Source organism: Epargyreus clarus, unplaced genomic scaffold, assembly GCF_041222505.1.
Source record: "Epargyreus clarus isolate Ecla_fem2 unplaced genomic scaffold, WU_Ecla_fem_2.2 ptg000018l, whole genome shotgun sequence".
Classification (NCBI taxonomy): domain Eukaryota; kingdom Metazoa; phylum Arthropoda; class Insecta; order Lepidoptera; family Hesperiidae; genus Epargyreus; species Epargyreus clarus.
Genome location: NW_027332226.1, coordinates 5937066 through 5964744, shown reverse-complemented (window position 1 = coordinate 5964744; position 27679 = coordinate 5937066). Strand labels below are relative to the sequence as shown.

Here is a 27679-nt window from a genome sequence, read left to right as displayed (position 1 = left end):
TAAAAAATAAATCGTATTCAATAATAAATAATATAATTTAATAACTTAAATACTACACAACTGGTTAACAAAGACAAGCTCTAAAACTGAGTTCAATCACCAAATATAGTTTTTATTCACTAAATAATAACACCGTACTTATTAAAATTATTATTTTACATCTCACTTAATAATTAAATTATGTAAATCAATCAAAAGGACAGCTCTCTTCATGATCTACCTTCACGCAAAACATGCCTCTGGATCTGAAAGCAAAAAGGGAATGTAAGAAACGCATCTATTAATTAATTAAAAGACTCTTTAATTAAAAAAAGGTTTCTACAATCACAACCCGCACTAAGATTACCTGTGTGGGGGCGCCATGGACACACAAAGACAGATATACCCAGACCCATAAAAGATATATTATCCAAATTCGACATTCAGATGTCTGGCCAGAGATCGAACCCGTGGGTGTTCAGCTTCGGAGGTAGTTATTGTAATAGTCGCCACTGTGGGTGTCTTTTGCAACACATCAAAAAATGCTCCATAGGCGTCAGTATTTATCTATGCATTTTTGTTTTTTTAATCATTAAATTAATTTTTTAATCATTAAGAAGTACTTAGCAAACGATTATGCAATAACTATTAATAGTAAGTATTTATAGAAATCCCACAAACGGCGCCATACTAAAAATGATAACTCATTACTATTCATTCATAATTAGGTACTATTTATTTTACGCAAAAACGAATACACACATATAAAAATACCCAGACTCAAAACAGATCTAAATTCATCATGCCGAATCTAACTGGGATCGAACTCGGAACCCTTTGTCAGGCACGTATGGTAATCGAGTAATACATATTTTCAAAGACACTAACGTATCAGGCACGTCGTCTCCCAGGCGGACTGATCGGCGATCAGACCGTATGCCCCATCGGCCGCCCTCCTTCGGGCAGCTGGTGTCGCACGGTACGCCCACCAGTCGCAACCGGCGACGGACACTCGCAGCGAAGTAGCATGAACTCATGAAGTGACTACATCGGGATATACCTGAAAGAATAAAATATGATTTTGAAGGTGGTAGAACCCTTTTTGGTTCGATTCCGGCGGTGCCACCGCCACACCTATTTCTGCCTATTAACAGTAGTGTGTGAAGGATGTGGTAAGGCAGACATACTTTTCCGAGGCGTCCCAGCTTAGTCCTGAGGCGTAGTGGTGCATCTGCGGTCTACCTCAGGAAATCTAATCCTATCTGGGATTGATTACAAATGTTCATGGGCAGCAGTAGCCACTTACCATCAGGTGGACTGCATGCTCGTCTGCTACTCCTATATTATAAAAAAAAATATGTTAACATAACTATTTTTAACGTAAGTACTTTTACCCTACCATAGCGAAACCTATAGAAATTTCATTGAACTACTTCGCAAACTTACGCATCATATGTCCTTTGCATCCCGGCTGCAACCTGCCTCCATTGATGCAGAAGTCAGCGTGGCCCACGAGTCCAGACTCCCCAAGGAAGCCGGCGTTTGTATGAAGAACTTGGACCACGTGAGCATCATCTCTGCCCAGCCGGAATACAGAAGACCCGAAGTCAGCCACCAATGGCCGTGCTGGATCCAATCCTTTAATATTATTTAAAATTAATGAATAAAATGTTGTGTGTAGGCAATAATAACTCTAAAGAAAGATTAATTATTGGATAATAACAACACATTATTGAACATATATTGATATGAAGTGTAAGTATTGGACAATAACAACGCATTCATCATCAACCCATTAACGTCCCACTGCTGGGCACGGGTCTCCTCTCATAATGAGAAGGATTAGACCATTGTCCACCGCGCTGGCCAAATGCGTATTGGTAGACTTCACATTAGAGTTTTTTTTTATAAATCTCTCAGTATTGCAGGTTTCCTCACGATGTTTTCCTTCACCGTTTAGCAAGTGATAATTAATTTTTAATACGCACATAACTTTGAAAAATCAGAGGTGCGTGCCTGGGATTTGAACCTCGGACCCCTCGATCGACAGGCCGAATTTCTTAATCACATTATTGAACATATATTGATATGGCGAACTCGCACATAAAGATTTCCGTACCGCCAATTTTTTTTATTGTATTTGTTATCATATTAGCCATAGCTTAGTAATAGGGTTCCGTTTTTACCCTTACGATACAGAACCCTAAAAAGATGTGAAACAAAGCATTACTGAAGTACCATCTACGATAATATATTATTTTTATTATGTATGCAATACAATAACTATTAAGTACCGTTACGAGGTTACGACAGCTGTACTGTACGACCCCGTACTGCCAGACTACGCCAGACAGACTAATGATGTGCAGAGTCGGCCATTTTTGGTATTCGAGTACTTTAGTACTCATATAAAAAAGAATCGAGTCAGTACTCGAGTACTTTGCACAACATAGTCCAATAGCACGGAAGAGCAAAAAAAAAACGCCACTCACTACACAAAATTAATCAAGTTTTTACTTGTACGAGTAGTAGTTGTAGTGTACGAGTATCGTCAGTATTCGAGTATTACTGGTACTCGAGTATCACTATTGGTACTCGAGTATGCGAGTTTATGTAAGTACTCGAGTACTGACTCGAGTCGACCTGACTCGGCACATCACTAAGACAGACACTTTGTAGGAGACCACCGAAGTGTCGACACGCGTAATAACGGGAGCATAATGGCGAATGTTGAGATCAAATACAATAAGGTATGTTTTATTATCAATGTCAGTTATACTTGAAATTTTTAAGAGAATAATATAAGTATATATAAGTACTTCTTCGCATGACTTTTTACTACCTTTTATTTACCTATGTCTTCTTTCATTTAAGCATAGGTATAATACTTGTACTTATAATATAAATCAATAATAATTTATCTCGAACCCTTACTGCATTCATTATCAATTTACTCTTATTTTTGTTTATATTTTTCCAGTCCTATTACAAACACAAAAATCATTGATATTCATTAAATATATAACTTATATATAATTTTGAGTACACTAATCTGTGTTTGAGTAGCAGAAAAATAATAAATGGAAGCAAACTAATATTTACATACACGTTACAAGTATCTTGTTATTTAAAATAATATTATCCTGCACATTGTCCCGTAATTCGTGGATGACCTTGTAACCTCGTGTAGATCACACAAAGTTCTATAGGAATTCCAACTTTTGTTGTGTACAAACTTCCATGATTTAAGAGTTATTTGTTTTTTTTGTAAAATTGCACGAAGTACACAAGCTCTTTCATTTATAACAATCGCAAATTGTGAGTTTGGAAGATTTTTTAATAAATTCATGAGGCAAATACTGGCAAATAGTGAGTAAGCTCACTGTAGACAATCGTTAATCAGCAACTATTGTCAAACACCGGTGAAAACAATAGCGATAATATGTACGGCGAGGTAAACAAGCACATCAGGGTATTTAATATCACTCTTAGATATCGCTCTAAATACCCCTTCTATATTCAACGCGTAATCTTCTAGCCAAACAATCTACAAATTCATTGAAAATTGTATCTCATTCATGTTTATTAAAGTCCAAATTACAAGCTAGGGTGACCGAAGTTTCGCGGGCAAGGTCAACTCACGATCGTGAATTAAAGTCTCGTATTTGTGGAATTTCGATGTTGCTAGTAATGTAACAATAATTTATTACGATTTCTTTTATTTTATTTTTTCTATCTACGCTACGAAATAGTATACTATTGGCCACAATTTAAATAATATGAATTAGTTATTTTTACAACAATAGCATAAAAATCTTTTTCATTTATACAAACATTTCACGATAAGTATCAGAATTCTTATCACGTGGTTAGAGGAATTTATTGACTGTCCCAATAATCATGATACGATTTTAACACATTTTAAATATAAGATGTTACTTTTTAGAAATAACTCAGTGTCTGATGGATAATGAAATACATAATAATAAATGCTTACACCTTCATTTAAATATTTAAGTTTTTTTTATTTTATTATTGCAAAAAATAAATACATTATATTATTCCAAATATTACATTTTATGAATATGGCAATACCTCTAGCGTTTTACGAGCTTTTATGTACATTTCTTTATAATCTGTCATCTGCATTATTTTGTTCGATACCCGTTCAACCAGTGTGAGCAGTCCTCAATGCATGAGTGTTATGAAGCGTATCGTGTTCGTGATTCGTGAATCAGTTTGAAGTTTGTGAGACTGTCGATCGGTTGATAACGGGCGCGTTCGATACACAGTTATTACACAAAATATAATTTAAAAAATGGTGAAAGTAGACATCAAGTATACAAAGGTATATTTTATATTTTGTTTATATCTTCGTTTTATTATGTTTATACTAAATGTAATGTCCCTAATGGTATAGTCACTCTCTATTAATGAATAGAGCAAAGCACCTATAAATGTACCGGCATAATTGTTTGCTTACTAACTTCAAATCGATAAACGTTAGGATTGGTAGTTCTTACTTTTTACTTTGACAAATAATGTTCATTATTTTGTATATTACTATATACCTACATACTATCGTGCTTATGTTACGCTATGTGTAATTAAAGTTACTTAGTTTATCCTTTATGTATTTAACCAGAGTAGAGGGCGTTAAGTACGTATTTTTATGATACTATTGCTTGTAAAATGCATAATTTTATTATGAGTAAAATTTTTAAATTATTATAAATATAAGTACCTAAACATAGTCATAAAGACAAAGTGGAGTAAATTAAGCATAAGGTAGGAAAATTGCTTTTATCATTTCTAAAATTTGGTGAAAATGTTAATTTGAAATTTATTGAATTCATCACGTATTGAGGAGTTGTGAAAGTTATAAATAAAATAATGTCATAATTTTTGCCCTAGGCAAAAATTCTAGGCAAAAATTCCACAGAGAAACTAGTTCGCATGTCGCAACTTTACCAAGCCTGAAAAGGTGGGCAAGAAATAAAAGCCGGTTTTTTGTTTTGCTATGATCTTAAAGGGTTATTATTTACTTGAAGCATTTAGCGAGTAGGTTAAATCTCACCTAGTCTTAGGTGTGGTAAAGCAGGGTCTCATCAAATATAATGTATTATATTCCGCAAAAAATATAAAATGTCGACACATCTGGATCAAATTAAATAAAACATTATTTTACTCAAATATGATTAAATTTATTAATAGTTTTTTGTAATTCCTGAACAATTATATTTACTGAAATAAATGAAGGCGATTGTTACCATCCTTAGGGTAATCTTACGTGAGGCTAGGGGGAGGAGGCGGAGGTTGAGACTCACGACATTTCACCAAGGGCAAAGCTTGGGGTCCGCAAAATTCACGTAATAAATGGATGGTCCCTAATAAAAATAAGTGCTAAGAAATAAAGCAAGTGAAATACTGACAAACAGCTTAATTTACAGCTATGTATGTTTCATAATTACTTTATAATGAGATTACTTTCAACATATTCTCCCAACAAAGCCCTTTATATCTACGCAAATAAGTATTACCGTGATAAGTTATCTTAATTGTGTATGTGACCGCAGTTATTTTGGACCAATTTAAGAGAGATTAAGTTGGAAAGTGGTATGCAAAAAGGTGTTTATCTAAATTTGTTTTGGAATAATAAATCCTTAACAATAAATAGAGTGATTTAATATTATCGCTTAATGGCTATGTCACGTTTTGTTGACATAGGTGGGACTTGTTTACGAAAAAAAAAGATAGCTACATACTTATTTGACATTCACGGTACTTATTTCGACTGGAGCATGCAGAGATTAATATATCTTTCGCGATTAAGTGCAATAAGTAGACTCCACGGTTTGATGAGTACGTTACGCTTTAAACTGATAATATATGTTAACAACTGTTTCTAACCTACTACTACCTACCTGAAATCACCAATATTTTCTAGGTTCTGATTTAAAAGGTGGGCTTAGATAGACACATATTATTTTTTTCGGTTATGGTGGAGACTCTTTCAAAATGTACCACTATGCACTGGGAAAGACACGTAATTATGTGTATAATATGCATATATTTTTACCGCAATAAAAACCATTCGGTGGCGGTTATTGGTGATAAAATCCTTTTGGTGGCCTTCAGGGCCAAATCCGAAACTATAAGGGTTAGCGAAAAAATCTGAAAGGAGTTACGAGGCCGATTTTCTTCAAAATTTTCCTTTTGCTTTAATTTGTCACATAACATTACTTTCCAGAATTTGATCCTTATAAGCGACTCTATGAGATAGTGGAATAATATAGAGGGTGTATTTTTTTTCAAGAAAACTCGTTCCCGGCTAAGGAAATAGATATTTTAAAAAACGAATGATGCAGTTTTAGTTTTTATCATAATCGGGCTCGTAACTCCTTTCAGCATTTCTTGCTAATAGTTTCGGATGCTTATAGTTTCGGATTTGGCCCTGAAGGCCTATTTGAAAAATATACACACCCGTGGTCACCGTCTGGTATGACTTCTGTTCTTTTTCTAGAACCAATACATACACATCGTATTTAGTAACTTTTGTACTTGATTCAATTCAACGAAACAATTAAGCTACTGAAATTCATTCCGCGCGTCATCTTCACATCAGTAAGACAAGATCGCCGACAAGATTTATAAAATTTCAAAATATGTATAAATGAATAATGGATATTTTTTTTGTTTCAGTTGTTCATAAACAACGAATTTGTAGATGCTGTAAGCAAGAAAACATTTTCTACCATCAACCCTCAGGATGAAACCGTCATCACACAGGTCGCTGAAGGAGATAAGGTAAATATTTAAAACAAATATCAGCTATACGTACCTACATAGCTAACCAATATTTAAAATGTAATTAGTTTAAATAGCATGTTGTCATTTACAAATAACATTAATTAAAATGTCAACGTTTGCGGAGTTGGTACCTATTGCTTTAATTTAGAATCACGATATATTATCATTTACACGCTTATTTGCTTAATATTTAACATCGCAGTAAGTGCACTAACTTTTATAAAGCTATTCTTAATCCTTAACACTAATATATTATTTTCCTTACACACTATTAATTGATCAACTTCGTTTAACATTAGGCTGACGTAGACCTCGCAGTAGAAGCAGCAAAGAAAGCTTTCCACCGTTATTCAGAATGGCGCACAATGGATGCGTCCCAGCGTGGGGTCCTGATGCTAAAGCTAGCAGACCTCATGGAGAGCCAGGCTAAATACTTAGCTGAACTGGAGACCTTGGACTGCGGGAAGCCAGTCAAGGTGTCTGAAGAAGAGGTCTTCTACTCCACCGGTGTGCTAAGATTCTATGCCGGCAAGGCTGACAAAATCCTTGGCAGCACCATACCAGCAGGTAATTTAACCCCTTGTTCAGTAAGACGACTTTCACGTCCCTAGTTTCTGAATCCCGAAGTTTTCTCAACAGCTAGATCATGCCTGGGTTGTGGCTCTACTCCGACAGTATCAATACGGAGCTTGTACGTCTAATATGTAAGATGTAGCGAAAATTTTTATAGGGTGATTAAAAAATATTATAATAAGTCGGGACATCTTTTCACATATTGCGGAAACTAGTCACATTCAGAGAAAGTTTCATAAAATACAGTATCATACGAAATAGTGACAACCCGCACTAGAGGTCCAGAATTAGACTTATCACTATGCAGTATACAGATCTACAGACTATCACTATACAGATTTTCGAAATCATATTGTACCTACGTGTTAGAATATAAACTTAAACAATTTTAACTAATTTCAAAGGGGAGAATATACATCGTAAAGAAAAATATGCTTAATTTTTCCAAAACTTCAAAAGTTCACACTTCATGAATGGAAAGTACCTACTTAATGATTTTTACCACATTAAAGGGCTCAGTTATGTATGATCTTTGGTCTTATAAACAAAATCAATGAAGTATTATCTATTTGGTATTAGTAGCTTGCCTTATAATTAACAGATAAGACCAGTGATTGAAGAAATTGTTATCGCAAATTTGCAAGATAGTCATATACTAATTGATAAGCTTGTCTATAGCTTATAATTAAGAAAGTATGATTTATTATTATTACTTAAAATATTCGTTATTATATACATCTTAATATCTCTCGAAAATTATTTAAAAATTGTATGTCAATTAACTAAATGTCTCATTTACATACATACTTTTATACTCATTGTATAAACCAAAAGTTAAATTTTAAATTTACTTTACTAAGATAAGGTGATGGAATAGCCTACTTTGTATTGGTTATGGTAATAAAATCTTCCAAACTCATCTCACTGTAAGTAATTACTCAACTGTAGTGGTTTCCTTGCGCAACGCCAATTATTTTTCATTGTTGCAAATAATGTCGTTCCTCGTGTCATCTTTTTACAACATTTAAATAGTAAACGTGCACTCCACTTGATAATAAGTGGCCATACATACATCTCTGACCGACTGCATATAAAGTAGGGACTACCTGAAGCCGGTTAATAAAGGATTACCACGAGTGAAGACTAAGATTGCCGCGTCATGTATAAATCAGCCTACATCCACGGAAACTCAAGAACTACGCTAGAAATAGATGTAAGAGAGATAGGTACCTTCTCGGACGGACCATAGTGGTTCTATCACATTTCACCTGCATGAGGCGCGCCATAATCGGTACTACTATTTCAAAGATTACTACTATTACCTGATATAGCATTACTCATCTAATTTACTAAACAACTTGTCCAATATATCATCACACTATAATGTAATAACAAGGCCTCATTCTTCTATATCACAATTAATTCGCATCGAAATAGCGTCAAAAAATCCACCATTGAAATTTCACTCATCACGCTACAGTCTAAAATTATTTCTTATACAGATGGAGAAGTACTTGCGATGACACTGAAAGAGCCTGTGGGTGTGTGCGCACAGATCATACCGTGGAACTACCCCATCCTCATGATGACATGGAAAATAGCACCGGCTCTCGCTGCAGGTACCATTCCAGAGTTTAGTGTGTACGAACACAATGCACACTTAATTTATATATCATAAAAATAACATATTATATTGTTTGCCCATGTGACTCTTACTTAATGTTATGTTAATACTACTTGTAAATATTAACATAACATTCATGATAATTTCATATTTGCAGAAGATTCAAAACGCCAGACATCACAAATAGTCAAAAAAGATGTTTGATTATAATTATTACCGAGATGCTAATTATTGAAACGTTTAAATCAAGCGTTATTTGTAAGTGTAGAAATAACATCATATCATATGCAGGTTGCACCATCATTGTGAAACCAGCTGAACAGACGCCCCTCACAGCTCTGGCTGTTGCTGCTCTCATAAAGGAGGCTGGGTTCCCCCCCGGCGTGGTCAACGTTATCCCTGGGTACGGACCCACGGCTGGTGCAGCTCTGACCCACCACCCTGGTGTCGACAAAGTTGCCTTCACCGGATCGACAGAAGTTAGTAACATCTGCTTTATTTCTAAAAACTTTTAAGTGTCTGTTTTGGTAACGGAAAATCTACGGAAAAAAGTACAGCATCGCCCCGTACGTCTGTGCATCACTGCTAACCAAATATGTACATATAAACACTATCAAGCTAGACACATTTAACAAGATAAATAATGATGTCATATTAAAAACTTAGGTATAAAAGATTTCCCCTCTGAAGGGCTGCCACCTTGTCGTGGTGGAGGGGCTTGCGTGACCCTATGATCCCCAAGGCTATACCGGCAGGAATACCCATACCGGGCAGGCTTGGTGGGGAGGGTCCAGACTAAGAGCGGCTCACCCCCCCCCTGTCGGTACTCTTTGTACGTCTGTCAGGCGGGGGAGGTGTATGGGGATACCCTGCACTGGGCGTTTCTCCCACAGTGGAGGAACCGGGACGGGCTCGGTGTGCACTAACCCTGCCGCCGGGCGGGCTAGGTACTGTTGGTGCCTAGTCACCGTCGTATATCGTAATCCCACCCACGAGAGGTGTCGTGGTCATGTCTCGCGGCCTCGGGTGGGACCGAGGGTCTTGCCTTAATTGGCCGGACCGTGAGGAAGAAAACCTCTATAAAAAATTACCCCAATCCCAAGCGGCAGCGCACCGCGAGGGGATGCATGGCTGGCGGGTGGCCAGTCATTAGTGCGACTCCCGTCGCGGTACTGGCCGATACCGTGGCGGGTTACACTTAGGCTTACCCGGGTACAGGGGGCACTGCCCGGGCGGACCTTCCTTTCCCCCATACTCGTGGGATCAGATATGGATTCTTTTACTTGTTTGAATAAAAAAGAGGAGGAGGAAAACACACCGGCATCACGCACTACATCGCCGGTAGTAAGAAATACCAGATTGTCAGGACGTCAATCTGAGAAGTGCACATCAGAGGCGGAAGAATTTTCGGACTGCTCAGTAATGTCCGCTAAATCTGGGCAGTCCACGGCCACGCTGGCTTCGCGAAAGCGTTTGCCGGCCGGTAGCGGCAGCAGCGAGGGAGACAAGCCGAAGAGGAAGTCCGCGAAGCCTCCGGCTCAGCAATCAGCAGACGACGACTGCTTTGTGGACCCGGTTGTCCCTGCGGCAAGGACGAGGTCTAAAATGGCCCTACCAAGTGCAGAAGAACTAGGCCGGGAGATGGCAGCTCAGCCAACGCAAGATCTAGGTTCTCGCATAGTCGAGAACCTAGAAATCATAGAAAAGGCGACCGACAAGTCCCGTAATCTTAAGGGCAGTCTGGTTCATGCCATGAGGCTGGCCGTCCGCCATATCCAAGCGGCTACAGCAGAAGTCATCCAGCGGACTCCCTCGATCTCTCTTGAGCAGGAGAACAAGAGACTGCGGTCCCAGCTCAATGAATTGAGCCGGAAGGTGGACGTTCTGACGGCCGAGTTGAATGAGCTCCGCGGGGGCAGTAGCCTCAATCGACCAACGGAGAGTCGACCTGCACCGATACAGGATTGTTCAGAGGTTCTCTTAATGGACAAAATAGGGAACCTCATTGAAGGGAAATTGGCCGCCTTCAAGGACCAATTGTTCCCGGACAAGGCAGTCAGACCCCCTCTTGGCCAAAAGATCGTTCCCGTCACGCTCCCGCAGCGATCCGCGAGGAAGACGAGGGGAAAGAAGGCTGATAGTCAAACGGCTTCAGCACCTGCCGTGCCTTCGGGATCGTTGGCGACGTCGACGTTGGCAGAGCCGTCGGAGGTTGCCTGGAGCGTGGTAGTAGGCCGAAAAGCCAGAGCTAAAGCTCGGGCTACCGTTCGATCCATAGAGAAACGACGAGAAGTGACGGTTAGTAGGGAACCGCAGAGAAGACTCACGGGCACTCCGTTAACCCAAACCACTCGGCCGGCACCTAAGACGCCAGCTGCTGTTAAGAAAGGGAAGGGGAAACCCAAAACTGCCAGGTTACCAAGGGTGCCGAAAACCGCGGCGGTGACTATCACCATTCCGCCTGAGAGCACGGTGACCTATGCTCAGGCAATGACGACCGCTAAAGAGCGCGTCAATCTGTCTGATATAGGCATCGCCGATGTCCGACAGAGGAAGGCTATCAACGGCGGACTCTTGCTGGAAATAGCCGGAGAAGAGTGCTCCAAAAAGGCCAATACCCTCGCTGGTAAGCTTCAGGAAGCCATCTCGGACATGGGCGTTCGGGTCGGGCGACCGGTAAAATTAGGAGAGGTAAGGGTGATGGATTTAGACGACTCCGTCACCCAGGAGGACGTAGCCAATGCCATCGCTAGTGCTGGAGAATGCAGTGCCTCCGATGTAAAGGTCGGCATAATAAGAAAGGGGCGCTTATCCTTGGGGACAGTCTGGGTACGCTGCCCACTCGTCGCCATTAAGAAGCTGGCTGCGGAAGGACGGGTTCGTGTCGGCTGGGTGTCGGCACGTGTGGAAGTGCTGAGTGCCAGGCCATTGCAGTGCTTCCGGTGCCTCGAAATTGGTCACGCGAGGCACCAATGCACTAACCCAGTCGACCGGAGTGCCCTGTGCTACAACTGCGGCGAAGCCAACCATAAGGCCAACCAATGCGTAGCGCAGGCACCCAAATGCGCAGTGTGCGCGGAGTTCGGCCGCAAAGCTGACCATCGATTAGGTGGGAAGCATTGCCGACCCCCAAAAAGGAAAGGGGGTAAGGGGACGGGTGCCAGTTCCGTACGGGTAGATGAGCTTGCGCATGCGAAAGCCAGCGCATCGGCCCATCGCCCGTCTGAGGAAATGATGGAGCAAACATAATGAACGCTGCTCCATCATTCAAGCTGCTACAGGGGAACCTGAACCACTGCAGTCGAGCCCAGGATTTGCTCCTGCAGTGCCTCACGGAGTGTTCGGTCTCCTTGGCGGTGGTGGCAGAGCCATATCGCGTACCGGACCATCCGCGCTGGTTCGGTGATGCTGCCCAATTGGTCGCCGTGTATTGGGCTGGCGGTGAAACCGACCCTCCGTGTTCCAGGCGGCATACGGGGCAGGGCATGGTTGCTGTGGACTGGGGCCCCCTGGCGGTGATAGGGTGCTACATTTCCCCCAATTGCAGTCTGGCGGCGTATGAGGCGTTCCTGGGTCGGGTGGGAGACTGCATTCGCGGTTGCCTGCCCCGCCCTGTGGTCGTCCTAGGAGATTTCAACGCCCACTCCAGGGCCTGGGGGAGCAGAAGCGACAACGCCAGGGGTAACGCGGTACTCGAGTGGGCGGCGGAACTGGACCTACGCCTATTGAACCGGGGCTCGGTTAGCACGTGCGTGCGTTGGCAGGGGGAGTCGATCGTAGACCTCTCATGGGCGACTGCCTCTGCCGAGCGCTTGGTGACGGGTTGGCGGGTGGCGGAGGAAATTGTGACGCTATCCGACCACCGTCACATAACGCTGCACGTGACATTACAGCTCCCGGTTCGTAACGGCCGACATGGGGAAGGTCCCGCACGACGTTGGGCTCTGACGCGACTTGATCGAGATATGCTCGTCGCCGCAGCCCATGTCGTGGATTGGTCCAGCACCGCCGCTGAGGGCGCGACCCCAGATGTCGAGCAAAGGGCTGCCCGGCTCCGGACAGATATGGCCGCTATCTGCGACGTCGCCATGCCACGGGTTAGATCCGGCAGAAGGGGAACGGCATACTGGTGGTCCGACCACATCGCACAGTTGCGCACGGCTTGTTTGCGGTCCCGACGCAAATTCACGCGCGCTCGTAGACGTCGGACTGCCAGTGCCGTAGAGACGGACGAAAGGTACAGGGAGTACCGGAACGCAACCGTGGCGCTTCAGACTGCCATCGCGGAAAGCAAGTCTCGAAGCTGGTCGGGACTCCTGGACGGGCTGGATAGGGACCCATGGGGGCGCCCCTATAGAATGGTGCTTGGAAAGCTGCGCCCATGGGTTCCACCGTTAACAGAGACCCTGGATCCCGACTTTGTCACGGTTGTTATGGGAAACCTGTTTCCTTTCACTCCGGAAAGCCCTAATGTCGCGAGGGTGGCGTCGGTGCTGCCCGAGTGGACGGAGGAGTTGGCAGTCAGTGAAACAGAATTAGAATGGGCCGTGAAACGGTTGGCCGCGCGAAACACCGCACCAGGCCCTGACGGAATCCCGGGTCGGGCCTGGGTGTTGGCGCTGACCGTCCTCGGGGAGAATTTGCGGTCTCTGTTCACCGACTGCCTACGTGCCGGTCGCTTTCCAGTGGAGTGGAGGCAGGCGAAGGTGGTGCTCCTCCACAAACCGGGCAGACCCTCGGATTCACCCTCGGCCTTCAGGCCGATATGTCTGCTGAACGAGGTGGGAAAGCTTTTCGAGCGGATTATTTCCGCTCGTATCAGCGGACATTTGGCGTGCAGCGGTCCGGATCTATCCGACAGTCAGTACGGCTTCCGAAAGGAGCGATCGACTGTCGATGCCATACTTCGTGTTCGCGCAGTGACAGAGCAGGCCGTATCCAGTGGCAGAGTGGTTCTGGCTATAAGCCTAGACATTGTGAACGCTTTCAACACTCTGCCCTGGAAAGCGATAAGGGAGGCCCTCGTATATCATCAGGTTCCTCCCTATTTGCGTGATGTGTTGACGGCCTATCTGTCGAACCGGAGTATAAGCTATCCGGGCCGTTACGGGAGTGTCGGGGAGAGGCGTGTCGTGTGCGGGGTTCCGCAGGGGTCGGTCTTGGGGCCACTCTTGTGGAATCTCGCATACGATGTCGTACTGCGGACCGAGCTCCCTCGAGGTGTGAGCGTTATCTGCTACGCTGACGACACTCTCGTACTGGCCGAGGGTGAGTCCTTTGAGAGGACGGCAAGGCTGGCCGAATTAGGGGTGGCACGCGTTGTCGCGAAGATACGCGGAATAGGCCTTAGCGTTGCGGGTAACAAGACCGAGGCGCTATGGTTCCACGGCCTGCGGCGGGGCGTGGAACCACCCTGCATGTCAGTGCGGGTGGGTGACGCGGTTATCGAAGTGGGCAGGTGCATGAGGTACTTGGGGCTCGTGTTGGACAGCCGCTGGCGTTTCGACGAGCATTTCGACCGTCTGGTTCCCCGGATTCACAAGGTAGCGGGTGCTTTGCACAAACTGCTGCCAAATCTAGGGGGACCAAGGGAGGAAGTCCGCCGCCTCTACGCAGGTGTCGTGCGCTCTGTCGCGCTCTACGGCGCGCCCGTATGGTCTGATAGACTGTCGGGCTGCCGGCGCCGCGTGGCTAAATTGAATGCCGCGCAGCGTATGATCGCGATCAGAGTCGCACGAGGATACCGGACAATTTCGTATGAGGCGGCCACAGTCCTGGCGCGGTTTCCGCCCCTGGACATTCTGGCGGATATGACCGCAGAGATCTTTTTTGAGATCCGCGGTCTCCGCCAGAGGGGCCATCCTCCTAACGATGAGACGGTCGAAGTACTCCGGATGAGAGCCAGCCGGCGCGCCCTAAGACGCTGGCGTGATAGGCTGCAGGAGCCACGGGGCGCACGCCAACGCGTGGTCAGTGCGATCCTGCCCAGCTTCCGAGCCTGGCTACAAAGGAAGAAACGCGTCACCTACCGGCTGACACAGGTGCTCACCGGACATGGCTGCTTCGGTGAGTACCTGCACAGAATAGGCAGGGAGGCCTCAGCGCAGTGCCACCATTGTGGATATGCTCAGGATTCTGCGCAGCACACGCTCGAGGAGTGCCCAGCGTGGCAGGCCGAGCGGCAGATCCTGGTGCAGCATATAGGGCCGGACCTCTCCCAGGAGAATGTGGTTGCAGCGATGGTCCGTTCAGGCGAAGCATGGGATAGCGTGGTCGCGTTCTGCGACCACGTTATGCTTGCAAAAGAGGACGCCGAACGGGCCAGAGAGCGCGCCGATCCCGCGCGGAGAAGGAGGCGCCGAAGGCGTAGATAACGCCCCCCGGCGCGGTTTCCCTGTAGTCCCGGGATTAGAATAGGGCTACGGTATCCCCTGCCTGTCGTAAAAGGCGACTAAAAGGGGGCTTCCGGGATTGCGGGCGGCAAGAGTGGGAGCTCAAGCCGTCCAACAAGCAACCCCGGGAAGGACGGCGGTGTGTGTAGCCGCATGCCGTCGTAAACACCAGGTGTGCGGGAGGAGCGTAAATTGCTCCCCCAAGGGCAGAGCCCAATAGGGGCATCGCGCTCGGAGGACTCCGGTTGTGTTCCATCGGAGATCCCGGAGTTCTCCGCCAAGCGCTGAGGACGGCTACCGGGGGGGTTTTAGTGCGGTAAAAGTCCCACATAACCCGGCGTCGCTCCCACGTCGTCGGGTACCTTTTGAAGGTTTCCCCCTCGTAAACAAAAAAAAAAAAAAAAAAAAAAAAAAAAAGGTATAAAAGATTTATTTTATACTAGCTGCAGCAAACGTTAATTGCCATATAAATAAAAAATGTTAAGGTGAACAACCCTTATCACTTAGGGGAATGAAAGATAGATAGTAACCGATTCTCAGACCTACTGAATATGCAGAAAATCGGTAAAGCCGTTTCGGAGGAGTACGGTAACTAACGTTGTCACACGAGAATTTTATATATTAGATTTTTTGTACTTTTTTAAATGTGTAGCTATTTTTCCCCAGTGCATCAATTATTTGTCATTAAATGTGAATTGCAGCAAAATATTTTTATAAAAAAACATATAGGTAATCTTTTTTATTTTAGGTTGGCCGTCTGATTTTAAAGGCGGCATCAGCGGAAAACCTCAAACGTGTTACTTTGGAATTGGGGGGCAAGAGCCCGTTGGTTGTCTTCAATGATGCTGACGGTATGTCTCATACATCTGATACATACATACAACTACTAAAATATTCATACATACAACAAAATACTACATAAAATAAAACAAACATGTAGAGTCTTATAACAGCTAACATACTGATTTAAATCTATAGAGACCTCATAAAATATTTATTCGCGAACACAACAAGTAGGTACTGCATATTTGTATTGTTAACAAGGCGGTATTTTCCGCGAATTATATTATGCATGCATGCATGGATCGTAATCGACGGATATGAAGAAAATAATCACGCAAATCATCTGATAACTAGCGGCAACTACATTCCATGGACATCTATAATCAACTCCAGATACAATTAAAGTGGGCCACGCTTCGTTGAAGGGTATTCTGCCTTGCGGACTAAGTTAGCACACATTGTATATGAGACTCTCCCTTTATACCTTCAAATCGGGGCTCTTCAAGTGTAAAAAGAGCTCTCCTAAAATGCCGGCGGTGCACTGGCGACTCCTCTGGTGTTGCAAATGTCCATAGGCGACGGTGACTACTTTCCTTCAGGTAGCCCGTCTACCTCATCGTGTAGGTATAAATATATATGAAAAAAAAACCCGCAGCGCACATTCATATAAACATGTATAACTATTTCCCTTTAGTGGAGAAAGCTGCACAATTAGCCCATTTCGCCGCATTCGCCAACGGTGGGCAGTGCTGCTGTGCCGGCACTAGGACGTACGTACAATCCGGTGTCTACGACCAGTTCGTGAAGAGAGCCGCTGAAATCGCCCAACAACGCACCGTTGGAAACCCCTACGATGACGTCGAACAAGGACCCCAGGTAACATTATATCACTTTAATTATTTTGTGAGTCAAATTCATTAAAATATTTGAAATGAAGAGTAAAGAAAGCAGGCAAAATTTTCAGAATGATGTTGTTTCTTGACATAAACCAAATTAGTTAAGCTTATTTGCCAGTAATTTGGTGCGGGTTAACACAAATGAACGGGACGACTACGCAACGACTGCTTAATATGTAATAAAAAAATATGTATTCCAGAAATAATATATAACACGCGAAACCTCGTGTATGGATATTGTATTTAACTAAATCATGTCTGCATATCTCCACATTAGCAAATACTAACGCCTTAACCACCGTTGACAAATCTATTTGGCCTAAAGCTGTTTAATCTGATAAATCTTGCTTAAGCAAAATCATCTTTAGCACAGACCAGCCCGATGCTCATTGACACATTTATATGTCCGAAATAATCATAATCAAAAACAAAATGACAATCACCTAAACTGATAATCTCTGCTGTTAACGATGATAACGATGACCGTCTAGCGGAGAAACAAGGCACATAGTCAGATATCCAAAATACCTAAGATTTAATCGCCCCCAGTTCTACCGGTCCACCCGAACTCGGCCGAAGATGCCCGAGCGCGCCTTACCAAACTTTTCACTTGACACCGAGAAGTCACTGAATAGAAATGGCATAATTTTATTTTTTTGTACTAGTGACGTGAAGGAATACGTTGTATCGGTAAAACAGGTTCACCGACTACATATTAAAAGGTTTTTTTAGCCACAAATAATACGTAGATAATTTAAAATAAGCCAAATACCAAGGCGCTAAATTCGGACATGTATGCATGTCCATGGGCCGCTTAGAATTTTTGGTACGGACATGTATACAAGTCGCCGGGCATTCAAATACATTTACAATACACAAAGTGACAACGACCTGTACAATATTTAAGGTCGTAAACGAAATCATGTCACTGAAATAAATACTTGCAAAGTTACTAAATTGCACTTAATTTGTCTGTGTAAGTATGCAACCATGATAAAACATGATCATAATGATAACTTGCATACCATTTACCAATACATAAGATTTGTCGACGATAAAATAATTTATGAACGTACATTTTAGTGTAACAACTAATAAGCATTTGTTTAAAAAATTGCTTCTCAATCTGGGAGTGCCAGGTTCGATATCCATATACTATGAAAAGTGATCTTTCAAAGTTACGTGCGTATAAGAATTAAATATTCCTACGGTGCGGGAAAACAGCGTTAGTTTTAAAAAAAATGTACCCACTGTTTAAAATGTCTATTTATATCATCGTGTACCCAAAGTTTGTCACAACAAGTAAAGGATTTAATGTATATTGTCGTATTTATGATTATTTATTATTGATAACACATATATAGATATCTTGTTATTCAAAATCGTTGCGGCAATTGCTATCATTAGTCTTTGTGTATCATACAATTTTATCGCAATCATAATCAGTTTTAAATTTGAATCACTGTTGTAAAATACACTACTTGATGACAGGTATTACTGTACTTAAACCTTTTATCCAAATTATGTACTGGAAATTGTTCATGTCATTGGAATTGACTGCTAGAGGCAATTATATACGACTAGTAAAAACGACGTAGATTATGTTTTTGGTATTGAAATTACGAAAATAATATTAAGGATTTTCTAAAAATCCTATATTACTTAGTTTTAGTTGTATAAGATTGTATCTACGTATATGATTCGATTTCGGTGTTAACCGATCGATGTATATCATGTATACGAGTACACGCTATTGATAAATACGTGCTGAGACAATAGATAATGCTGATGACAGTCTGCCTTCCTAAGGTCGAACAGATCGGAATGCCTTCTAACTATGTATGTATTTCGATTCGTCTCTTCAATTCTACTTCAGCCGCACAGTCAGCCTTGATATAATCTTCATTGACTTCAGCAGATATCGTGTTGGTATCGTTCGAGTTTTCTAAATTAATTTGAACATTCTTATAATGTTATTTTTTTTGTTTTCCAGATCGATTCTGAGATGTTCAATAAAGTGTTAGGCTACATCAAGGCGGGTAAGGCCGAAGGTGCCCGTTGTGTGACCGGTGGAGACAAAATCGGAGACAAGGGATACTACATCCAACCCACAGTGTTCGCTGACGTTACAGATAACATGAAGATTGCTAGGGAGGAAGTAAGTTATTATAACTTCTGATTTATTTATACAAGATACATTTAGAATATCGAGAATTAAGAAAAAAAATATTTCGACAATTTAACATCCTAACCAATATTATAAATACATGAGTGAGTTTCCAAAACTACTCTCAACTACAAAACCGATTATCTTCTTTGTTTGGGTTCAAAATAGGACTAGGGTATATTTTATCCCGAAACAAAGCACCATTCCCGAGACTTACTTGAAAAACCTCTTATCGCAAACGAAGCCGCTGATAAAAGCTAGTCAACTATATTTCAATTTGACCCAATCCAAAATAAACTTCCATACATCCATCCTTCAGCCTTTAAGCGTCAACTGTTGGACATAGGCCTCCCCTATTCTTTGCTACTAAACTAAAATGGTTTATATACTTATATGACGCCACAAATAAACCATTTCAACCGATACCCAGATCTTCGGACCAGTTCAAAGCATCCTGAAGTTCGAGACGTTCGACGAGGTAGTGGACCGCGCGAACGATACTAACTATGGTTTGGGCGCTGGCGTTGTTACCAATGACATCAACATTGCCATGAGTTTCGCTAAGCATGTACGTGCTGGATCCGTTTGGTGAGTTATTCATATACTATAATGAGTTAAGTCATATATTATTTTATTTTGGTAAGATTTTTATAAAAATATTTATAGGGCTGGTACGTTATTCCTATTTATTTTTCATTTCATTTTCTGACAGACACTTTGCGTCTTACAGATACTCTGATTAATTGCGTGGGTAATTTTAGGACTTCGTAATAATTAAAAGAAACAGCCCATGTCGTAGATAGTATTTGGAAATGAAAGTCTTTAAGACTTTAAGAATAACGTTCTTTTACATTACATTGTATTTTTATTTTACAGGATAAACGTGTATGACCATGTTACCGGTCAAACTCCCTTCGGTGGCTTCAAGGACTCCGGAATGGGTCGTGAATTGTGAGTATATTTTCTACAACACTTCACAAACCTTTGAGTAGTTTATAGAAAAATCGCAAACACTTAAATTTGTTTATGAAGTTTTCCTTCGCGGCACGTTATATTATAATCAACACACATCTTCGAATAATCAGAGATAGATAAGGCGGGTATCCAACCACGGATTCCAAAGTAAAAGCAGAAAATTCACATCAATTAAATGTCAAAAACTTGGCATTTTATTAAATAACTACTTTTTGCCCGCGGCTTCGCCCGCGTTTAAAAGAAAATAACATGAACCTTCGTGGGCTCATTGACATCAACTTTGCTAAAGATCATCACTTGATCAAATGCATAGTTTACGATTCAATTCTTACTAATATCGATTAAAATAATCGATTTTTTTGTTCCAAAGATCGAGGCTCCGATTATTCGATCTTAGATCGCCATCCTTACTTCCCGTGGGATTTCCGGGATAAAAACTATCCTATGTTCTTTCTCGGGTCTCAGACTATCTTTGTACAAAATTTCATTAGAATTGGTTCAGTGGTTTAGGCGTGAAGAAAAGACAACCATACAGACAGACAGACAGAGTTACATTGGGATTTATAATATTAGTAAGGATAACATAGTAAAATTAATAATTATGTTTCTTACAGGGGAGAAGATGGTGTCAACCAATATTTGGAAGTCAAGACTGTAACCATGGCGCTCCCGAAGAAACCGCAATTTTAAGATGATACCAATGCATTTTCTATTTACCTCTATTTTATATGCTATTGTAACCAACAATAAATTTTTATTTTAGCAATTATTTTATGATCTCATTTTGCCATTGTGTTAATTTATTTGTCGATCATGTAAATTTTAACAGGTCAACTGCACGAGACGCCTTATGCCGATAGGCAATATATTGCTGCTAAGGTAAATAACCTTAGCAGCAATATAAGTACACCTGTATTCTTGATTAAAAGGTGTTCATGGAAATTTAATTGCAATTCGGTCAAATTAACTTAAAATAAGTTACTTCTTACTTACGTCTATCAAATATGACATAAATTACTTGAGAAAAGAATTTAAAAACATTCAGTTTTTGGATTTTCACTAAAGAAGATTATTTCAAAAAGTAACTAAGTAGCAACTTCTTAATAACATCTAGGGTACCTGCGTAAAAATAAAAAAGTCGTCCATAAGCACGCAAGCAGCGCAAGTTATTATAAATATTAAGCGTGAGAAAGCGAAAGTTTCAATACACTAAAAATCGAATAAAACTTTGTTTGTATTATATAACAATGAAAATTACATAAGTTTTGAATCATAAAACAGAATCAGTCAATTTTATCGACTCACCGACACGTAAAATTATAGTTTCGATCCCATTATCATGTCGATTATATCAAGTCAATTCCACTGTGCAGTATTACTAGTAATTTTCTTGTCTGCTATGATTTAAACAAAATTGTGAGTACTTGTGAGTAGGGTTGTGGGTTGTGTTTGATTTTTACCGTATCAATGGTGTTTTTTTATTGCTAAGAATGCCTTTCTATTAAAGAAGATACATAATGACCGATATGATATAAATAACGAAGCAACAGGAGTAGGTAAGTACTAGTGTCATAGTTGAGATAAAGTAATAGAGGCTCTGGTGAGAAAAGATTCCCCTAGTCTAGATACAAATTATGCAGTCTCGTAGAGCTACGAAAATTAGTTAAAAAAGTAGGCATTAAAGTTGAGCTCTCTACTTTAACCCCTTATTAAATATTACAAATGATTTCTTCAAATATCTTGAAGTAGCTTACCTAGGCATAGTCCGCGTAAAACTGCTAGTCCGCTCTAAATATAGAAATAAATCGCGTCGCCATAGCAAATTGTATGACACCTGCTCGCACAACTTCAAAGCGAACTAGCATATCTAGGTAATAGTAAACGAAATACCTAATAATACTCAACTACCTCATTTATTATTTTAAATATCAAAATATTGAAGAATTTCGAAAATAAATTTCAGTATTGTCGGTCAAGTAAATTGCATAAACGTTATCTTAAAAAGCTTTCAAACTAAACATTGGTGTCACTATAAACCAAAAATAATTCGAAGGGGTTAGGTAAGCTGCATAGCTATAAACTTAAAGAAGTAAAGAGAAGAAAGGTGTCTCACCAACAATTTTGTACTGCTTTTCGGTAAGGTGTTTGGACAACATGCCGCAAATGTGCGCCCCGAGGGAGTGGCCTACACAGGTGATCATCTTGGCCAGCGCGCCCGCCTGCGTGATGTGGGAATACAGCTGGGCTGTGCACTGCGCCGCTAACCTAGAAATAAAATGCTGTTTTTGAAATTCCATTCAAATTAAATTTACTTAGGGGCCCGTTCATTAAACGACAACTTAGGGACGCTCATAAAGTAACAAATGGCAGCATCCAAATTGGTACGGTTTTTTTTAACATCAACGCATTTTAAATTATCTGTAGCGCAGCAACCCTGTCAATACGTTTCACCTATTTACAAACCAATTATCAACTGAATCCGTGAAAATCGGTATTTTATTACCATTGCAATCGGATTAAGACTGGTTTCTTTTCAATAAGCAATTTTATACATACGAATTCAACCTCCTCAAATACTTTAGGTGCTTCTGTTCTAAAACTTATAAAATTATCGAAGAAAATTGTACTTACTAAACAATTACGTACCTCATGTTTGAAAGAGACGAGAGGTAGCAAGGAAACCTAGTTAAGATAGACCAATCCACCATAAACACGTTGTAGTCTTTCCGCGAGATATATGCTGGAAAAGAAACAATCCCTAAAAAAGTGTTTAAGGATAAAATCGACGATCTAACGTTGTTATAGTCCGCGCCAAACTTCTAGTCCGCTCTGAAGTTGTCAGAGTCAGAGAGCCTATGCGGTCGAACACAACTACAAGCATATACTCCGCAGTAACTATATACCTGTGGGCGAAAGCGGGCAGCGGATAGGTGTCTGGGGTGTCCCGAGCTGTCTTCGTCCCGCTAATATCTACGATGGGCTGTTGCAAGTGTTGCAATGCGACTCCTTTCTATATTCTTATTTTTTATAGTATAGGTGTAGCAGAAGAGCAAGCAGTCCACCTGATGGTAAGTGACTACTGCCGCTCATGGACATCTGTAATCAACCCCAGATAGGATTAGATATTCCCACCTGAGGTCGGCCACAGATACGCCGCTACCCCTGAGGACTAAGCTGGAACGCCTCGAAAAAGTCTGTCTCCCTTACCACACCCTTCAAAACGGAACACAGCAGCACCTAACACTCCTGTTATAAGGTAGAAAGGTGTGGCGGTGGTGCCGCCGGAGTCGAACCACAAATAGCTCTACCACCTTCAGAGAGCTGACTAGAAATTTGGCACGGACTCTACCATCGTAAGTCATCCCTCAACAATGGAAAAGAATAGTCGACATCGAGTACATTTTCATCTAGAGATCATTTGCAGATAGAGATCTAAGCAATCGTTGATAGTCGTTTCATAAGCCGGTAACCAGTTAAAACTTTCAAACTTATCGATCGATCGATGTGCCTCGAATTCCCTAGGTTCTACGGAAGTGACTTACTACAGGAAATATTGGTTTAGATTCATCCTAGTCTTATTCACACGGAAAAGGAAGGCACTTACACATAATACAACAAAGAATTGTTGCACTTCCTTTCACAGCGAGCTGTAGCCGGTATTCCGTCTCCATGCAGTTTGACATGTCAAAAAGTAATAAATGCACTTTCTCTTGTTTAATGCTAATCGATTTTTCACCGAATACGAAGACCAGTTACGTATAACTAGTCTATCCAATTTCTGTCTTGTATAGATCGAAATTTAACAACTTCTCGGCAGAGATTGTCAAATCGCGATCTTTAGTAGGTAATCATAACATTAGATAGAATCCAATGCAAGTCATACCTATGACGGGTATTGAACGTGCTCTTTCTCCTATCGTCGATTTTGATTATAAGGTTAAGAAGACTAAGCTATGATGGTTACCGACGATTGACACGGGAATCTAAACCTAATTTAGATGTCGGCCGGCGATCGAACCCATTCTACCTCAAGCCAGTATGTTGACTGGTATTTAATGTTATTAATAAGAAATCTCCTAAGATATTGATATACTTCTTAAATATCTACCTATTTCACGTTTTAAAAATTATTACAAGGTAACTTTTATCTTCAACTCACCATCACGCAGGAACGTCATAGGTGTCTTCGTGGCTGTTCCATTAAATCCATGAATAATTAGGACATTCTTCCTTGTAGGCTTCCATCCGTATTTCCGCAGGTTGAAATGTCGAACATCTATCCACTGGGGAAAGGGATGTTCCCTGTTATAAATTACTTTATTAAAAACCCAAATTAAAAATTGAATATAGATATAATACACGCTTGTATTTAGTACTTTGCTAATAAATAATCAAGGAGCTTTTCGGTGTGTCTCAAAAACATTACAAGTATCTGACTAACACCCAAAAATATTATTTTATTGTAGAGTAATATATTTTAGAATCCTACACTGAACAGGACAGTCCACTACACCCAGTACCAGTTAACTAAGCCACACATTCTTGGGTTGATATTACTCGTAAATTCGTTAATTGGTACTTGCTCATTAAATGAATTAAGATAACCACGCATCTTTCGGAATCACATATGACTCTATAAAGAATTTTAATTATATTTTTATAAGCCTGATAACTTTATGCAACAGTATACTTACGGGGTAAATATATAGAAGTTAATCTCACTATCAGGACACCGCCACTCTCGCTTCATCACGCACCGCCAGTACCGGAAGTCTACCATCGACAACATATTGCCTTCCGCTTCGGGCACTGCAATGGTATCATTTGAAGTAAGCTTTACGAAGATAAATATAGTAGTCAGTGGAGCTCATTGGTATGACAGAAATTACCCTAGAAGTCGTACTATTATTCAAGTTGAATTGCAACACCGGAGGATTTAATATAGTCTCTAAAAATCAATTTCAATGCATTGAAATTATCCGTCTTTTGATCTTTAAATCCGATGTTTGCTAATCATAATCATGCTCTACATTTAATAGAACTTGAAATTACAGTGACTAATTTTGTCTCCCGTACTATAATACATTATAGCATTGTACCTACGATCAAATTTACTGTATATCACTCGTAAATACATTTTCATCAGTAACTCGAATTTCGTGGGACTCTCGCCCTAATTCGCTTCATGAGCAGTAGTTCCCAATATTGAGAAATATGTAATCTACAAAAAACAATGGCTTCAGTAAAATATATGTATTTATGTGGGAAGAATTTTTTTTACATGTTATTATGAGAAATACTATTTTACTTAAAAAATGATGGTAACCCTAAATGATGGCACAATCTACTTCGTGCTCAAAAATTGAAATAATTAAATGCAACTTTCTAAAAAGCAACACGAATTGAAACACAGTATCAGAATGCATCTTTTATTCAAAGCACTAAAACATATAATTTGATATTAACGACACTAATGGTGTTGTTAAGATAGAAAGATGTTTATTATGGTAGTATAGCGCAGCCATTCAACTTTCACTATCACTTATATGCGACCAGGTGCAAGTGCAAAAACTTGAAATGTGATAACTAAGTATCTACAGCAACACAAAATAACGATACACAATATTTTTATATATTATCGAATCTTTATTTCTCATCTGCCTCAGATCCTAATAAAACCATAAAAAGTAAACGCTTTCTTTTCGTAGAATTCATTGCTGTAACCTCGTAACCTGTATTTTAAATCAGTTTGATAGTGGAGTAGTGGTTTGACAAAATATTATAATCGTATAAATGAAATGAAAGTGACAAAAGACCCTACCTACTACTACAGGTGATTTCATGCGGTCACTGCTCATGAACATTTGTTATAGAACCTAAATGGTACAGGAAACAGATGTATTGATGGCCTGAAGACTAAGTGGATACGGCTTATATATCTGGCTATTTTAGGTAGAACGCCCAAAAAATGTAAAATAATTATATTACTATGAAAGTAACAGTACTAGTTGAATAGCAGACTAAATGAAACACAATTGGCAACAATGTTGCTGGAACAATAACCAATTATGCAAATAAGTAGAATAGAAAACGAATCTATAATTTTAAAATTACCGCTTGTGGTTATAAGTACCAACATAGACATCGAATAAAATAACATTTTTACTACGTTTTTTCATAAATGACTGCCTCACTCTCAGTTCCGTTATTAATTAAATTAACAAGTTTTAATTAATTTACAGTCTACTAATTGCACTTCGTTACTTAATATAATTTGACCTGACACAATTAAGTTATCTGCGCTTTAAGTGAGGATAGAGTATCTTACTGTGGTAACATCCTTCCAAGATTAGCCTCATAGATTAGATTCGTAGTAGGTACAAGTTGTTTTAAGTATTATCAAATTTACTGACTGATTATTTATTTAAGTGATAGTTACATATTTACATAATTGTTTAGTATAGATACTTAGTAAGAAATATGAAATTACAATTTTGTTTATCTTAAAAAATTGCAAACTTTCTTTTCGCATGAGAATTACCGTTTAATGTCGCTATCATTAATTCAATGGGAAATCCATTGTCTTGTCGATTGCTGTTTTCACTTGTAGACTTCTTTTCATGTTACATGACGCGAAAAAATTTCATTTTCATTGACCTTAAGCAAGGCAGAAATAAAGCGGTAATAAAATTTTTGTTCTTAACAAAACTGGCAGCTTTCTGTATTTAATGCCTGAAAATGTGCTTATTTAACCTAGACCACTTAACAAACACTTTTATTGTAAGTTATAGCGAATCTTAACATTTAGGAAACTTACCGATGTCCGCACTCATTATAAACAAAAGAGGTAACAATATAAAATATTTGGTTGCACACATTTTTACAACTTTTTTATTATAACTAAATTTGGTCACTCGCACTAAAACTATAGTCGTATATCATAACGATGTCATTGACTTTGTTTACTATAAAGTGCCCCGGATTTGTAACAAAAATATTCTTAGAATAACACAGCTTAACATTTTAAATGGCGCGCTTCCACGACAACGATGAAGATCTCCGCCAGTGCGCAGCAAACTGTTACTCGGACGAGAAAGGCTTTAACCCGACCATTGCCTACCACCGACCACTCCAAATCCGTCAACGGTTACACAAATCAGTTTGGCTAGACAATAAGGCAATTGTGTCGCTATCTAAGTCGAAGACGGTTGTAGAATACATATCACTTATAAATAGTATGATGTTGGGACGTATTAAGGAGTATTTAAATTAAAAAAGTCGCCTTTGCTTTGAAACGAGTGCGTTCTTAACTCATGATATTATTCAGTCAAGAATAGGGGCGCACCCACTTTACCAAAAAAGACGAGAACTTGGCGAATTACACACTCTTTTCATTCACTGTATTCATAATAATATGAATACAGGAACTATAATTACATATTAATATATGAGAGCAAGTCATATACAAGAGCAAGTCACT

General features: G+C 40.5%; 2 protein-coding genes across 3 annotated transcripts; one reads left to right on the top strand and one right to left on the bottom strand.

Moving 5' to 3' along the window:
• Positions 1-16: 16 nt before the first annotated feature.
• On the bottom strand, positions 17-27313 carry LOC140749873 (phospholipase A1). The gene is made up of 8 exons (XM_073083106.1): positions 27017-27313; positions 24894-25008; positions 24359-24501; positions 22846-22939; positions 22313-22464; positions 1426-1617; positions 868-1039; positions 17-245 (listed from the first exon to the last, which is right to left on the bottom strand). The coding sequence occupies exons 1-8, from the start codon at positions 27075-27077 to the stop codon at positions 188-190; spliced, it is 987 nt and encodes a 328-aa protein (XP_072939207.1). The 5' UTR covers positions 27078-27313; the 3' UTR covers positions 17-187.
• LOC140749870 (aldehyde dehydrogenase X, mitochondrial-like) lies at positions 2491-20968 on the top strand. Of its 2 annotated transcripts, none has more exons than XM_073083104.1 (11): positions 2491-2729; positions 6682-6786; positions 7089-7356; positions 8865-8981; positions 9278-9465; positions 16127-16229; positions 16856-17037; positions 19051-19215; positions 19655-19812; positions 20101-20175; positions 20814-20968. In XM_073083104.1, exons 1-11 carry the CDS (start codon positions 2700-2702, stop codon positions 20887-20889), a joined length of 1467 nt encoding a protein of 488 aa, XP_072939205.1. In that variant the 5' UTR covers positions 2491-2699; the 3' UTR covers positions 20890-20968. The 2 variants fall into 2 exon arrangements, with proteins under 2 accessions (XP_072939205.1, XP_072939204.1); XM_073083103.1 differs by lacking the exon at positions 2491-2729 and adding an exon at positions 4166-4327.
• Positions 27314-27679: the final 366 nt, after the last annotated feature.

Bases quoted from the DNA above. Each gene is read 5' to 3' on its own strand.
- LOC140749870 (XM_073083104.1), top strand. From the start codon at position 2,700: ATGGCGAATGTTGAGATCAAATACAATAAG. The intron at 9,466-16,126 runs GTTAGTAACATC...TTTTTATTTTAG, and splicing joins CCTTCACCGGATCGACAGAA to GTTGGCCGTCTGATTTTAAA. The intron at 17,038-19,050 runs GTAACATTATAT...TTTGTTTTCCAG, and splicing joins ACGTCGAACAAGGACCCCAG to ATCGATTCTGAGATGTTCAA.
- LOC140749873 (XM_073083106.1), bottom strand. From the start codon at position 27,077: ATGTGTGCAACCAAATATTTTATATTGTTACCTCTTTTGTTTATAATG. The intron at 22,940-24,358 runs GTGAGTTGAAGA...TTTCTTTTCCAG, and splicing joins TATGACGTTCCTGCGTGATG to CATATATCTCGCGGAAAGAC. The intron at 1,040-1,425 runs GTAAGTTTGCGA...TTATTCTTTCAG, and splicing joins ATGCAAAGGACATATGATGC to GTATATCCCGATGTAGTCAC.